This window comes from Xyrauchen texanus, chromosome 28 (assembly GCF_025860055.1).
Source record: "Xyrauchen texanus isolate HMW12.3.18 chromosome 28, RBS_HiC_50CHRs, whole genome shotgun sequence".
In the NCBI taxonomy this organism is placed as follows: Eukaryota; Metazoa; Chordata; class Actinopteri; order Cypriniformes; family Catostomidae; genus Xyrauchen; species Xyrauchen texanus.
The window spans coordinates 10464505-10482029 of NC_068303.1; the positions used below are offsets into that span (position 1 = coordinate 10464505).

The 17525-nt window shown below is 37.2% G+C and overlaps 1 protein-coding gene across 2 annotated transcripts in view; it reads right to left on the reverse strand.

Moving 5' to 3' along the window:
* LOC127622423 (androgen-induced gene 1 protein-like) overlaps window positions 1-17314 on the reverse strand; it is a 56595-nt gene extending 39281 nt beyond the window's left edge. Inside the window, exons 1-3 of one of the 2 annotated variants that reach the window (XM_052096529.1) lie at window positions 16983-17314; window positions 10329-10484; window positions 6559-6660 (exon numbers count right to left, since the gene is read on the reverse strand). In XM_052096529.1, the coding sequence (XP_051952489.1) occupies window positions 6559-6660; window positions 10329-10484; window positions 16983-17123 (399 nt within the window). In that variant the 5' untranslated portion in view covers window positions 17124-17314. Of the gene's footprint in view, window positions 1-6558; window positions 6661-6912; window positions 7050-10328; window positions 10485-16982 lie in introns of those variants that run through there. The other variant, XM_052096530.1, reaches the window with a different exon arrangement.
* Window positions 17315-17525: the final 211 nt, after the last annotated feature.

Sequence of the window (17525 nt, forward strand, 5' to 3'; positions counted from 1 at the left end):
AGCCTGTGAATAGAAGCCCATTTCCATGGCAGCAAGGATAAACAAACATTTGTGGTCCCATGGAATGCTTCAAAATATTTACAACAGAGTAACCCTCCTAGGTCGTTGCGTAGCAGGAGGGAGAATCTGGAACTTTTGTACATCACAAATTGTTCTCAGCTGTAAGGTACTTCTCTCCTCTGGGTCAACCCTTAACAACCAACTTTGCAGGGATCACAAGGCCTCTGTAGCTCCATATGCTGAAGAAAATAATTGTTTAAGACAGTGGGTTTCAATCCTGGTCCTAGAATTCCACAGGACTGCACATTTTGGAGGTCTCCTTAATTTAACACAACTGACTGAACTCATCAAGACTTGAACGGGGTATGTCAGATATGGTAGACATTTAAATGAACAGTGCTGGGGTTCTCTAGAATTGAGAAACACTGGTCTAAGGGACATTTTACACGAAAAAGTTTTTGTGTTTGTCACTGTCCGTTGCCCTGTAACTTGCTGTTTTTTTCAGTATCTTGTGCCGGAGTGCTGGGTTTATAAGATGCTATGTCGAGTTGAAAAGAACTTCTACTTTTAACAAGTGACACCTCTGTTCTATTCATCGCTCTTCATCTAGCTTTTTTTTGCACAAAAATGTGTTTGGTCTGAACGGCCCCTAAAGCAGGGAAGAAGAACATCTGCAATATTCGAATTCATGTGCTTTGATAGTGTGTACTAAATTCAGTGACATTTTTCCATCTCAACCGCTGATTAAATACATTCTGTAGTTATGCAGGTGTGTAGTATAAATACATTACCAGGCATACTACATCCGCCATGTTGGCATTGTCCTTTGAAAATAATAAGTCGGGTGATGTTAAACAAGTGCAGATTATCAAAAGGAACAACTTTCTTGACACCTATAGCATAGTCACCCCACAATTATCCACAGATCCTCAGCTTCCGTGACCAGATAGGATGGTAGTGTCCATTGGTTGCACACTTGAGGTTGTTATCTACTGTATCATTTATACTGAGTTTTCAGACATCCTCCTCATTTTACCTATTGCTTTTTGCATAATGTGTAGCAGGGATGTACGAATATTCGCAAATGCACTTTTTTACAAAAATGTTTGAAAATTATAACTCCTCAGCTCTCGTTGATAGCAAAGTGGTCACTGGTTGGACACTTCAGAATCTCAGTGGATGCGATAAATCGTCCAACTGCTGTTCACCTACTGTATCATTATTAATGAGATATCCTACTCATTTGCATACTATGTACCAGGGAAGTACTGATATTCAACAAATTTGCCTATATTTGATCAACAAAACTGAGTCTTGAAGTGACAACACACATGCCAATACACTGCTTGCACGATGCATGAATATCAGTCTGAGCTACTAACCTTAGGGAAATTTGAAGAAATTATATCTACACTTAACCACATGGCTTGAACCCATTACGTGCTATCTGATGTAATCATAATGTGTCTTGAGTATTAATGACAAATGTTCAAAAGTCTAAAAACCCAGTGGAAAATCAAATTGCATGCGATTTCACAACACCACTGAGCATTTCAGATAGGACAGTTTTTTATTAGACTCAAACGTTGCATTCATGTTGATTAATAACTGAAACATGTTACCACTTGCAACCGCTGTGTATGTTCTCATTGGCCCCAGGCTATTCCCAAGTCAATTGAATACATCCTGTGCTTAGCGACGATGGATACATCCATTCCATAATTCCAGTAATAGCCTCATTATGTGTTGTATTTCCTATCAATGTATTAAAAGCCTCTAGGTCCCAAAACCTCTTTCCCTAAGGCCACTTCTGTAGATTTAAAAAAGGATTCAATAAGGAAACATTTAGCTTTGTAAAAATCTCTTGTGGAGAATCTTCTAGACCAATTGCAGTGAGGTCTGTTTAGTTCTACAGAAACAGCAATGTAAATGGATATTTTAATTCTACATTTATGACATTGTTGACAGTTAATTTTACAATTAAACAAATGATCAATTAGATTTTATTTTCCATAAAATCTATGAGGGAGATTGGACTTTTTGTTACATGTTTTACTCCAGAGAATATCTCTCTGTAAGTAAATTTTTAAATAAAATGCACATTTCCACCATTACTGCCCAGGAAAAAAATATACACTCACTGAACACTTTTTTTAGAAACACTATGGCCCTAATTAAGTGCCAGACACAGCCTTCTACTGTTGTAGCCCATCCGCCTCAAGGTTCGATGTGTTGTGCATTCTGAGATGCTATTCTGCTCACTACAATTGTACAGAGTGGTTCTCTGAGTTACCGTAGCCTTTCTGTCAGCTTGAACCAGTCTGGCCATTCTCTGTTGACCTCTCTCATCAACAAGGTGTTTTCATCTGCAAAACTGCTGCTCACTGGATGTTTTTTTTGTTGTTGTTTGGTTTTTGGCACAATTCTGAGTAAACTGTTGCACGTGACAATCCCAGGAGACCAGCAGTTACAGAAATACTCAAACCAACCCATCTGGCACCAACAACCATGCCACAGTCAAAATCATTGAGATCACATTTTTCCCCATTCTGATGGTTGATGTGAACTTTAACTGAAGCTCCTGACCCATTTATGAATGATTTTATGGTGAAACCTTCCATTAAGCAGCCTGTTATAGTTTTTATAGTTTGAAAGAAAAAATACAAAACAATTAAGAGAACAGCAAATGGTTTGTGATTGCCACATGTTTTTTTTTTAGATTTGTTAACAAAATGGTTTTTAAACATTTTTAAAATCAATATTTTGGCCAAAACATTTTGTGATTGATAAATTGTATGATTTTTTTTTTTGTGTTTTTTTTGTGATTAACAATTTTTATTTTTATTCATATAGACAAAAAAAAAAAGCAAAACATAAATATACAGAATCAATATTTAACCACCACTATAACCCCTTTCCCTCCCAATCCCCAACCCACCCTGACCCTCAACAACATCATTGTGATCACACATTATTATAGACACACATTTCTCTCTCCACTGCCCCTCCCCAAGATCCCTCCAAAAATGCCAAAAACCCTCCTGTTACACTTCCTAGCAACCAGGCCAATTTGGTTGCTTAGGAGACCTGCCTGGAGTCACTCAGCATGCCCTGGATTCGAATTCATGACTCCAGGGGTGGTAGTCAGTGTCTTTACTCGCTGAGCTACCCAGACCCCTTCCCTGCACCATTCTTGAAATTAGGGCGCTCCAGGCAACTTCCATTCCCTTAAATCTATTTGTCTGCCGATCATGACACTGATTAGAATCCAATTTTGTATGTGTTTATAAGAAGTTAAAGCTCCGTCCCCCAGACTCTGAATTAACAGGGAGTAAGACACTGATGACTCATGACCTTTTCCAAAAGCAGTAATAACCACTCCCAGAGTAACTGCCACTTTAGGAGGGTGTATGCTACTTCCAAATATAGTACAGAACAGGTGGCGCAGCTGTAAATACCTAAAGAACATAAATCTGGGAATCCCAAAATGTTGAACCAAATTTTCAAATGATCTCAATACTCCACTCTCATATAGGTCACAGAGTGTATTAACCTCCCTCACAATCCACTCTGACCAGCAGAAAGGAGACTTATTTATACATAATTTGATTTAATTTGGTTCAGCCATATGCTCTATGCAACATTTAAATAAATGTCTGAATTAAACACTCTGGACACTTTTGTCCATACCGAGTGCAAATGGGAGATAACGGGGTATAACTTAACTTTTCCAATTAGATTCATAGAAAGGCTTTGCAAAGAAGAAATAGGGGCAAGAACTTCCTGTTCAATACAAAATTAGGGAGGGGCTCTCTCTCAGGTGGAAGTGACCAATGAGCCAAATGTCTGAGACTGAATGCATAATAATAAAACAAAATCTTGGGTAGGCCTAGCCCACATTTGTGCATCAGCCTGTGCAATTTAGTGAAATGTAATCTGGGATGTTTACCATTCCAAATGACTTCGCTATGCTATCAAATTGCTTGAAATAAGAGAGGGGAACATCTACAGAAAGAGATTGTAGCAGGTAGTTGAATTTTGGAATACAATTCATTTTAATAACATTAAACTTCCCAATCATAGATAAATGTGATGAAGCCCATCTGTCCCCATCGCTAGAAAACCTTTTTATTAAAGGATTAAAAAAAAAGGCAAAATACTTAATGCCCTGTTTGGGCCACTGGAAGGCATCACATTCAGTGGAGAGAAAAAATTCATTCATATTAACATTTGACATTTTGACTTATGAGAAAAAATAGACTGTGTATTAAAAACAAAATTATAAAGACCTCATTCCAACATTAGAGCAACAATCAAACCCCAAACTTCCCCCAGAACCAAACAAAGAAAAAAGAAAATGTGTGCATTAACACCATGCACAACAGCGCCAACTGGTATCCATCCCTCTAAACTCTAACAGTCCACGTACGCCTACGAGAGCCCTCACGACAACTTTGCCGTTGGAATGCTCAAGTCCAGTGTTTCTATACAAATTTTGTGATAATCTATAAAACAAAATCCAGCCAATAAGTGGAATAAACACAAAGAACATGTAGATTAATCCACACAACTGTCACGAAGGTAGGTCCCTCCACAAAACAAACTCCAGCCGCTAGGCGGAACCAGCACAAAAAGATGGCAAAAAACAAAACAAAAAAAAGCAGCTCATTTTCCTCGGACAGTCAAATTAATGTACATTGTGCCGGCCCATTCAACTGCTACATGAGTGCAACAAATCACCTGATCACTCCAAGGTCTTGCAAGAAATACTCCAGCCAATAGGACGCATAAGCACAAAGAATGTGCAGATTCATCCACAACACAGACTAAAGGAGTGTTATTCCACAAAACAAACTCCAGCTGCTAGGTTGAACCAGCACAAAAAGAAGCACTCAGGCAGACAGTCAATTGAATATTCAGTGAGGTAGTCCACTCGGCTGCAACGTATCACACAATAACTTACTCCATTGACTTTATGAAGGACAATGCTTGCTGTGGGCATGTGAATGCTTTACGGCCATCCTAAGCATCTATTCTCAATTTGGCTGGGAACATCAGTGCAAATGTGAACTTCCATTGATGTAAGACTTTCTTGCACTCCTTGAATCGATTAAGTTTATCTCTTGCTGAATTCGCAAAGTCTGGGAAAAAGAAAATGCTGTGGTTTTTCCAAGAAAGCATTCCTTTACTCCTCGCCTTGTGCAACAAGAGATCTTTATCGGATGATCTCAGAAATTTGGCCAGAATTGATGGGGCCTGTCACTATTAGTGGATCGTAATGCAGGAAAGCTGTGAGCTCACTCTTTTTCCAGCTCATGGCCTGTTATGTCGAGCAGACTCTGAAAGAACCAGTCCAGGAATTTCACCATATCGCAACCTTCTTCGGCTTCAGGAATTCCAAAAATATGGACAGAATATCAGCCAACTTCATATCCTCCAGCTTCTCCCAGACACACTCCAAATCCACCTTGGTCGCTAACGGATTACCAGATAATTCCCTCTCTGATGACTCCAGATTAACGATCCGTTTCTCGACATCCCCCACTCTTGTAACCACCTCATTGAATTTTGTCTCCATGGCAGTGATCGATCGACATATTACACCAAGATCCTCCAAATCAGCAACGACCTTCATCAGCATTGCCGACATGTTCAACAATTCTCGCCGAATTTCCCTCACTTCTCTGGCCAAATCGGCTCCCTGGTCCGCGGCCTTGTCAGGAGGCGTCAGCTTGAGCACGTCAGTGTTTTTAATGTCTCCAGAGCCCGAGGATTTTCAATTCTTTGACATATTGTCTTCCTAGAACAGTTATGGAACAGGGTATATCGTATCTCACCAGTTTATGACATTAATACTGTTTAAACTAGCAAAGTGCACAGAGCTCGCTGTTCACACATCCGAACCTCACATGGTGTCATGTGACCCTCCAACTTGTATGATTTTTAAACATTTAAAACTCATAGGACAATATGATGTTTTTGGAACCAACATACAAAACAAATGCCTTAGAATACACATTTGTATAATTGGACGTTTGACTCAACCTTACAGTTACAGAGATATAGAACTTGTGAAAACTTGTGACAACCAGCCCAACAAGACTTCCCTACATTCTTGCTCAGTGACACAAACATGGCCACTGTTGGGAACTGGTACACAGTCGGTTTTGTGATTTGCTACAGTAATTATACACAAACATATAATGCAGCCATACTCAACATTTAAAATGGCCTTAAGTCATCAAACTCACCTGTCATGAAAGCAAGACATGTCACTATCTGACCCCACCTGAGAGCTTTTGTTCTGCTTGATTAAAATCAACAATTATGCAACCCCTACTGACTATTTTCACCTCTGACATCAATTTAGCCCAAGAGACTGAAAAGAACAAAATGTTTTCATTCCTTTGATTCAGCCTGGAAGTGAATAATCACTAGACATTTATTTTTTAAATATCATTGTTCCTTTATAATGAAATTTATAATGTCAGTGATTTGAAACAAAAATAATGTACAGTCTTGTAATTTCAAGTAAGTAAAAAGCAATTTCCAACTCACCATGCCATGATTTAGCCACTGAGGAATAAAGTTGTCCAGAAGCCTTGGGTAAACCAAATCTCTGTCATACAGGTACAGACTCCAGAACATAGTCACCACAAACTGGATGCCAAAAAAAGTAGAAAGAGGTAATGAATCATCAGATCACAAAAACATATTACTAACTTTTGCAATTTAGGTTCATATTAGCTGCCTCTTAAGGGTGAGTAAAGAACAATACAAAAGTAATCAATTGTCATATGTTATCAGGTGTCAGCCATCCCAAATATAAACTTTCCAGTAATGAGTTTAAAAATGGAAATTACAACAACATTACATCTTTAGAGGAACTTGATAACTTTTAAGGCCTCTTACTCCATGTAAAGACTTTAAATTGAGCCCATTCCTTGACCGAGATTCCCAGCAGGTCTTCCGGCAGCCTAACTCCTGCCTCATGCCGGCACACTGATTATGCCAAAAAACTCCACTTGACTAATATCCTCTTTGATTCCCCCTTTTTAAGGACACAGTCTCTGTGCAAAAACATGACAAGCACTAAAACCAGCAATGAGCACAGGAAACGACATGTTGAGCTCATTTTTTTATATCAGCATACCATAATTAATCCTGAGAGCTGACTTCCTCTCCCTGCTTTTATCCAGTACTTACTTAAAGCTAGAGATGTCTTCTATAAGAGGGACAGTGTTAAGCTTACAAGGACATCACATACGCTGTTTAAAAACACGCACGTTGCCATTGAGCATGCAGGCTTGTGAAATACTATTTGAAGTACTTGACTCTCTGAGAAGCAGCTTCGAAAGCAAGGAATTCCACATCATCTGCCATAATCCTGAACTGCTCAAACCATTTTTGCATTAATGAGCCTCATTTATGGGCATTACAGATTCCTGTTTGGATTGGTTGCCTCAGATTATTTTGCAGGACTTTGGTTTCCAGTAAAGGCTTGGATGATGGTTGCCGTTCCCAAATAAATTGTTGGCACTATGAGGACAAAGATTGTGAAAGGGAACTGTAGTGCTATTGAAGCAACGGAACGGCTGGACTTCATCTTGAAAGCGTTAATTAAATAAGTTCACTGCTGGACAGGTGATTTATTTAGATTTACACATTTCACACTCTCTAAATGAGAAACCTGGAAAAACCACACTGCAAACCTTCTCTATGTCCCTGTTTAAAAGACCAGCTTAGACCAGCATGCTTGCCCAGGCTTGCTTTTACTGGTCTGATGCTGGCAAACTTATATGCTAATGTACTCTTTTCAGCTGGCTTTCCAGCTAAGCTAGCTGCAGCAACTGTGAACGGCTGCATTCCTTGACCTGCCACATAGACTAAGGTTAAGTGAATGGTGCAGAATTGTATCCCACTGTGTCCCAATGTACAAAGCAGAAGAGTGGAGGTGTATAGTGAGTGAATCATGGCACAATATATACCACTAATAGGTGTCAGGAAGAGACCTGGCTAAGGCTAACATGTATGCACATCACTCAAAAACAGTAGAGCCCTTTTCCCAATATTAACGTCGCACTAATGATGCTCATTGTGATGGCTGTAAGCTGAGCCACATGAAAAAACACTTAGACTAAGGGCCAGGGCCAGGTCAAGCATCAATTTTGTATTTGTGTCATGGCTGTCTGGCTTCTAAGTTTTTTAAAAGCTAACAAGCTATCCCATTAAGTCGCCAGCGCTAAAAGGGCTATTTTATATGATTTCAAATTACTGAAATCACTATTAAAGAGATAGTTCACCCAAAAATTGTAATTCTCTCATCATTCACTCATCCTCATGTCATCTAAGATTACTTTCTTTCTTCCACAGAACACAAACTAAGATTTGTAAAAGAATATCTCAGATTTGTAGGTCCATACAATGCAAATGAATGGTGATCAGGCCTTTGAAACTCCAAAAAGCAGATTAAGTCAGTATAAACTTAATCAATCAGACTACAGTGTTTTAATCAATGTCTTCTGAAGTGACCTAGTTGGTTTTGGGTGAGAACAGACCAAAATGTAGCTCCTTTTTCACTGTACATCTTGCCATTGCAGTCTATAGGTACGATCATAATTTGGCATATTAAAAGATATTTTGCCAGCCAGGGACAACGCGAGATACCTTTGAGCACAGTTTAAATATTTTCCATGTAATTATCTGATGGCCATCATCACACACACACACAGTAAAGGGACAATGGAAAGGAGGAGGCGAGAACCGGCTTGATAATATAAATGATAGTTTAATGGTAAACTGAACCAAAAAGACACACACATAAACACACGATGGTCAGCTGCCCATAAACATTCTCTCTCTCTTGCACCACCGTCCACAGTCGGCCTTTATCCCTCTCGGAGGCTTGATTAGCCTGATATGGGACCGGGTGTGTAGAATCACAACCGCCCCACCCTCCAACCTGGCACACACGCGCACGCACGCACACAAACAAACAGAAAAAACTGCATTTCCTCCACTTCAGAGAACAGGATCTTTTTGCACAGCTGGTTATGCGGCAGTGCCATTGAACCCAGAGCAGATAGATGACTTGGCATTTGCAAAGCAAATGGACTGTACATCGAAGACAATGTGTGTTGTGTCTGTAGTCCCCTTATTCAAAGCAGCATATAATGATGTGCTCCAATATAGGGGTATGTGTTGAGAGAACACAGATGCTGTCTGACTTGACCTGCAGGCTCAGGACTTTTTTATTAGCTTCTCTATTGTACCTTTAAGGTATAAGATGATTCAATGTTTTGATGGTATAAATACCTAAAGGCACCTAGTGTCTAATCAAATCTGATGAAAAAGACTAAGCATCAGCTACTTATCTAAAGTAATTATTCCTCCTCTGAATGTCTGAAGTGTCAATCTAAAGGGTTCTTGGGGGGAGAGGATTAAAACAAATAACATTGTGTGCTCAAGGCCAAACATGTTCCCCAAGCTGGATTAGATACAGACAGACAGACAGATATACACAGTGGTTTTTAACACTTTAAATTAATGCATTGGTCAGGCATTTATAGTATGTCATATTTTACCTTCTGTACTCTATACCAATGTGTTCTTTACACAGTCCTCCTCTTTTAGATCCACTGAATATTTGATCGAAACTAGTTTTGAATAGTCGCCTCTGTTTTCCTGTGGTTTCTGACATCTTAATGTCAATGACGTGTGGGTGGGGAAGGGCAACTCCGGACAAAGTATTGCATTCATGTTGCGTTACAGTACTGTTTTTTCTTTCCCACACATTAACAATGGAACTTGATGGCTCAGAGAATTTACAGTAGGTTCACACACACTTTAAACTAACCACACCATAAGTCACTGCCAGTCAGTGACTTTTGAAGATTTGCCATTTACGTACGAATAATAATAATAATACAAAAAATAGACTAGCAATGTTTACATATGAAGGTTTATGTAAGGTTGAAACTTTTTCAAACCTGAGTTAATAATGAACACATGATTTTTGCATGTGAATCTCTATTTTTATTTAGTATTCATATTTAGTATTTAAATTTATATTCATAGTGATGTTTTTACACAATTCCAATCCAATTTTCAGTTGATTCCAAGCATTGATGTTATTTGAACATCAACATACACTCATAACCTTGAATCAACATGCAGCAGGAAGGCTATCTAGGTCATGGGCTTGCAGCACTGCTCACAGCCTGCAGATGTACTAGGTCCAACTTACACAAATAAAGCTGATTCTTATGGATCTCAATCAGTAGTGTACATATGCAAAAAGAGGAATCTGATTAGTGGTTTATACATACCACACCAACAGGAAAGGCCAGGACAGCCATCATCCAGTCTCTTAAGCCAATCAGCTTTCTCAGCTGTCTCTCTTGCTCCATACTGGCACTGCCTTTCGTCAAAAGGCTGGACACGTCAGTCAGGACACACACTCCAAAGAATACAGCCTGAATGACCTGAGAAAGGAAATCATAATTTAGGTTAGGCAAGGTAATGTAGTATAGCCATTCTGACTCCAGTCTAATTCTAAATGTATTTAAAGGCATAGATCACCGTAAAATGAAAAAGTCATCAATAACTCACTCTCACGTTCTTCCAAACCTGTATGACTTTCTGTCTTTTGCAGAACACAAAAGGAGATGTTTTAATGATTATCTCAGTCCGTCTTTTCAGAGCAATGGCAGTGGATAGTGTCTCACTTTAAAACTTAAAATAGGACCCAGAAGTGTCATAAAAGTAGTCCAAGCAAGCCGTGCATCATATTCCAAGTATTCTGAAGGCATACGATACATATTGGTAATAAAAAAACCTGAAACGTAAATAATAACTTTCAGATGTGAAAGTGAAACTAAACAGGCAGCATGTGTGACTTTCATATGTGAAAGTGGAGATTTAGAGTAAAAAAAGGACTTAAATATTGATCTGTTTCTCACCCACATCTATCATATCACCTCTGAAGATATGGATTGAATTACTGGAGTCGTATGAGTTACTTTTATGATTCCTTTCTGTCATTGTTGGAGCGTTAAAATTCTGGCCACCATTCACTTGCACTAAATAGACCTACAGAGAGGAGATGTTCTTCTAAAAATCATTGTTTGTGTTCAGCTGAAGAAAGTCATACACATCATGGATGACGTGAGGTGAGTAAATGATCAGAAAATTTAGATTTTTGAGTGAACTATACCTTTAAATCTATATTCTTAACGATGGCATTCTTAAATGAGCATAAACATGTAATTCTTGTACAAATGTATTTCAATCCCATATTGAAAAGAGTAACTCAGTAAAGCTGTCAGAGATGAGCCTGCATGTCTAAAAAATATCAAATGGATTACTTACTTAAGCTTACATTTCCATGAGTTGTATTGCCTTTTATCGACATACAAATCAAAGCTGTCTTTTTAAAGGAACACAAGGGAAAGTTGAAGGGAAATTAGATGAAAGCAAGGTATTCACATTTGGTTGTCTCAAAATAGAATTTGAGTATTTATAAGTGCCATCATTTTCAAAAAGCAATCAACCTCACAACACAGGAAACAGAAACACTTGACAAGCTTTATAATTTTACAGTGCAGACACACTGGCATTGGAATGATTTAACACACAACCTTTCCTCCATAACCAATTTCTTGTCTTAAGCTAATATGTCTTTTTTCTTAGCCCTCTTTCCATTAGTACACAGTCGTGATAAGAGAGTTAAGAGATTGCTTTGACATTAATTTAAGATGGAAAGACATTATGGAATTATGAGGGTTTCTTTATTATATCTCCTCCACAGACATTCAACATGCAAAAAAAGTCTCCCATTAATACACTCTTTAATATTTCATTCCTCATTATCTTTCTGGTCCTAATTTGTTTCCTGGTGTCTGCTGACAGGAGAAGCCCTGCAAAGGTCCAGCACTTCATATAAATGTTCGATTTGTCCAAAACCAATCCTTTATGGAAAACATCTTAAACCTTCATTACCATCCCCTCAAAACCCCTCAATACAATTTTTCTTACTCTACCCTCACTAAGGCTTTTGATCTTTGCTTTAACTGAGCTAAAAATGGATGCCCATCCTTCTCTCACATCAATTGAACAAGTTAAAAACCGCCTTCTTACAAGGCATGAACCCAGTAAAGGCATAAAACCATTTATCAGCTATACAAAGTCTTATTTTGTGCTTATAAACAACCACAAGGATTCCTGTATTGAGACTTAAGTGACCATGAAATCTAGTGAATCGCTTATTTGAGGCTGGGAATGTTTCAACAAAAATTGGGCTAGGAAACCTTAGTTCTTAACAAATCTTAAAACTGTGGTCTGGGGACCAATTTTTAGAGAAACAAATCATGACTATTATGTTGTATTGAGAGACATATAAGAACAAATATAAATAAATAGGCATATCATTTCATATTATATATAAAAAATCTTATTTGTAAGAAATAAGGAATGTAGTTCACTATTATCTGTAAAGCTGCTTTGAAACAATATTTATTGTTTTATTGTATACTTTTACAAATGTATTTTTATAGCAGTTTTCAAAATAAACATACATTTGATTATTATTTTTGAATCATATTTATTTTTTATATTGAATTGAATTGAACATTTTCGGGTTTAAACATCTAACATGATATTTAAGCATAGCATCGCTCCAGCATTAGAAAGATACACTGTAAACTTAGAAAGAAGTAAATATTTTTTAGATAATATTTTAATCATTTATTTCGGCTTTAGTACAATGACAATATAAAAGCTAATTATTTAATTTTGCAAGCAAGAAGTCTTTATAATATTATGTTTACTACCTTTCTCAAACAGGGTGTCCCTTGCATGGAGATCGTCAAATTTGGGGGTTCTTGGCATCACAAAGTTTGAAAACCCATGGTCTACTATATTAAACTGTGGCAAAGAAGGCTTGCAAGACAGTCTTGGAAATCAAGGTAATGATACAGTATATTAAAAATAAAGGGAATTATATAAAATTCTGTCATTATTTACTTCCATTCACGTTGTTCCAAAACCTCAATGTACTCACAGGTGACATGTTATAGAGTGACAAAAACAATCAATATTCTTCCAAATTTGTCCTTTTTCATTCCATGGTAAAAAGCCTTGGGGGAACTTCCTGTTTAAAAAAAATCATAAAACTATGTGCATTTGTATTAAGTTAAAAGTTCAAATCAGTTGGTCCAAAAAAAAATAAAACACTTTTAAATGCACCAAGCATACTTAATGTATTAGACAAAATGTATAGAACCTTTGTTTACTGTGATTTTATAATGACAGATTATTCCACATGAACTGCTCTCACAAAAATACAGACTGCTGTTAAATAACTACCTTTCATCACAGTAATGACACACTTAGCAAACATGTGCATCTCTGATAATTAAACTCAGGTATCTCAATGTCAGATCACTGAAAGCTTTGGCCACACTTGACCAGGCACTTTGTGCATGACACTGAGAGCTCAGTTCTATGCCAGGGTCCTCGAGTGTCCTATTGTGAGAATGGAAACCTAAATCTGAGCCTCTGTATTTAATAATGAACAAAGCCTGATGAAAACATAAGTGGTTGAAATCAAAGTGGCACAGTCAAGGCAGTTAACAAAATGGTATTTACTTAAGCCATTTTTACACGGAAAATATGGCTCTGAAGTGGCATTTAGGGGTATTTACATTTAATCCAAGAGTGAAATTGTCCGATATCAAGGCTGTTACTAAGATTAAGCCAGTAGTTTATGGCTGGTCATATGATTTTAACATGAGGGGACCCTCTACATGTAGAAAAAAACAGCTTTTATAAGGTTACTGATATGACTTGAGTCTTCATCTCATATGATTGCTCATGATTTTATACCTATGTTTCAAAATTACTATAATTTGTTTTAGGACTTAAGCATTTTTAATGAGAATAACATTACTGAGTGCACCTTTAAAGGAATATTCTGGGTTCAATACAAGCTGAGCTCAATCAACAACATTTGAGGCATAAAGTTGATAACCAAAAAAAACTATTTAGACTCGTCTGTCCTTTTCTTTAACCTCTTCAACACTGCGGACCTGTCGGAGGGTCCAAAAGGGGGCGCTATGGAATATGGGGTATCGTTTGAAAACTTTTAAAATCTGAATTTTTCAAAGAAAACCACTTCTGCATTTTATATCTGTTTTTACCTTAGGCAGTTGTCTAAAACAAATTGCTATTTTTTACTTGTCTGTGATTGTGCTTGAATAATCCAATTATATATATTAGATGTCCAGAACAAAATATGCAGTACAGCAGGAAAAGCATGCAAAACAAATCATTGCTATGATCAAATAATCATATTGATGATAAAATGTTGTAAATCATCACAAAGTGGAGGATCTCAGCTTTCTATTGATACCTAGACTGAGCTTTAGTCCACTCTGAGGCCAAGATACTCGATCAAACAATGGGGGTAAGAGTAAGGCGGAGCTGACCTCTTTGCTATGGATGCTATGGCCTGGGCCCACCCAAATTAAACCCAGGCCCACCCAGAATATTAGAGATAATTTTTTTGCATACAGTACAGTAGATTAGACAGACAGACAGACAGACAGACAGACAGACAGAGAGATAGATAGATAGATAGATAGATAGATAGATAGATAGATAGATAGATAGATAGATAGATAGATAGATAGATAGTTTAGTTTAGTTAGTTTACGATAATGAAAACACCCTTGCGATTCAGGCTATATATTTTTAAAGGTCAATTAAAGGTTACTATAAACATTATAATATTATATTATTAAAATACATCGACTCAGCTGTAATTCAGGCAATAACTTTTTAAACTGTAAATGTCATGTTTTTAATGTGGATTGACACAAGCTGTCATGCTTTGGATCATTTGTGAATTTTTTCTTAGGAATTTAGAAGTCCTCAGAAGGACTATTATTCCTAAATAAAAATAATTTGAGTCCTGAAATTAAAATTACAGTGATGAATGAAAGTGAATGGAGTCAAATTTTGGAGGGTTTAAATGCAGACATGTGAAGGTTACAATTTTATAAAAGCACTTACATTCATTATTCTGTTAAAACTCTTGTGTTATTTTAACTGTAATACATGAGTTTTACAGTCATTTTAGGGTTTTAGGATTTGTTGACATTAAATCGTCATGGCAGCGAAGTTGTAAAATTGGCTATAACTTTACAAAGAATAGGTTAGTAAGCAGTTTTATCACCCTAGAATCATACTAACATAGTGTTTATATCTTGTGGCAATACTTCTGAAACAGTGAATATTTTAATGTTTATAGATTGGCCCCATTCACTTCCATTGTGTAAGCGCCTCATTGGAACCCAGATTTTAGCTTTTTTTTCAAAGAAGTCAAAATGAATTTTCATGGTAATCAATATTATGCCACAAATGCTGTCGTTTGAGTTCAACATGTATTGAACCTGGAATATTCCTTTAATGCTGCTCAGAGTAGGCATAAACGTATTTGCACAACATTACATTACATTTATACATTACAAATACATAAATAATGTAAAGAGATGTTATGGGATTAATGTTTTAATTATAAATTATGAATGTAAAAATATAAAAACGGATGAAAATATGAAGTCAAAATTTTAAATATGAAACAACAAATACACAGAACAGCAGCATCAAGACTTAGCAGGGGCTAAGGTGGCATAATTTAGTCTGGCTTTTATGCACCATTTAGAGTTTTAATAAATGAAACAATACAACAGTGGAGTAGATCCATTGCGGATGTTACAGTGAATGTTTCCTTTGGCCTTGAGAGTATTTGATCCAGATATACTGGCATTACTTGTGCCAAGCTGAGATAATCTACCTCCAAGATCATGACATGCATTCATCGTCTGTTCTAATAATAGTTCCACACAGCCTCTTCCAAAATGAGCATCGTCCAGGTTCATTATAGCAACGCTATGACTGGTGTCAGAGGCCCTTAAATGCTGTCATAATTAATCACTATACTATTATGCAAAGTAATAAAAAAAAAAATAAAAAAAACACTTTTCTATCTCTCCATAGTGAAAGTCAGATGCAACTAAATCTTGATCTATAAGAAATATGAATTATTCTGTTTGTTTGTTTTTTCAAAGGGATTGCAGATTTATACTCAAATGATCTATTGACTGTATTACACTAAGGACTGAGGGAGGAACATCAAGTGTTATGAAACCTTAGTAACATTTGAAAAACAAACTTTCACTTTAAGCTGAACATATCTGTATATGCGATTATTCCCAGACAAGAATCAGAAAATAAGCAAACAGTGCCCTGGAACAGATGTGCAAATGTGCACTGTAACAAAACAACTTTTATTGCTGCTTTGTATTCAGCATTATTGCTATTAAAAATCACTGTTTGAAAAGGGGGAGAAAACAGGCTGTTTATGTGGAAAACATGAGTCATTGGCTTGCAGACTGTAACATATGCTGGTGCTAATATGACCTGCATTTACTCTAACAGACTGGTGCCAAATGGTTCCATAACAAAAAGCAAGGATGCTTCCATATATATATATATATATATATATATATATATATATATATATATATATATATATTTTTATTTATTTATTTATTTATTTATTTTTTGTAAATGCACCCTTAACTCCTGCTTGTTTTGAGAACTGCTTATAATTCAGCAAAACCCTTTAAAATAAGATTATTATTAATGGGTGAGGTGAGGGTGAGGTATGGAAAGCATGACATCACTATAATAGATTTAAAAGCCTTACGCCATGTGATTAACGTTAAATGATCTGTAAATATGACTTAAGTTTATTTGTTATTGGTGTTTGGACTCCTATTTATAGGAGCCTGGCATAACTGACCATAGCAGGGGCCTGTCTATGTTTCTATACATTATGGAGATAGGCTACAAAATGGTGATGCGCTCTCATATTTACATAATCAGGTACTGCATGGGAACGTTGCGCGTGCACTTACCAAATCTATGAACGTTAGAAACTTCCAGCTACCGCCGTATGTTTGATGCGCGGGCATGTCTATGGCTTTGTAATTGCAGAGGATGGAAAAATAAGAGAGAAGTATCGCTACTCTTAGGATCTGAGATGGGATGAGCGCCATTTTCCTTCCCCCGTCGTATTTCCGTCTCAGGAAATATCCTGGTGACAGAGGGATGTTGATATCTGAGCGCCTTGGTGATGGGGAGGTGGAAGAGAAGGTCGCGCGGATCCGTGCGCGAGATGTTGGAGGAGGCAGCGGAAGTGCAAGGAGGTTGTTGCTATAGTAACAAGCATCGCTGCCTCCAGAGATTGTTTTGCTGCCTGTGCAGAGCAGCGCGAGTACCACTGTCTTAAATGCAGGCGCATGCCCATCGTGTAAATGCTGATCCGCGCCGATACTGAATTTTGGGGGGATTTTTGTCTCCCACGTAATCACTTTCTGCCTTTAATTATAGTGTCCAAATAGAGTGCAAAATTGTGGCATGTTTAGACTAACCATTTCATCTCTCCTCAACGTCATTTT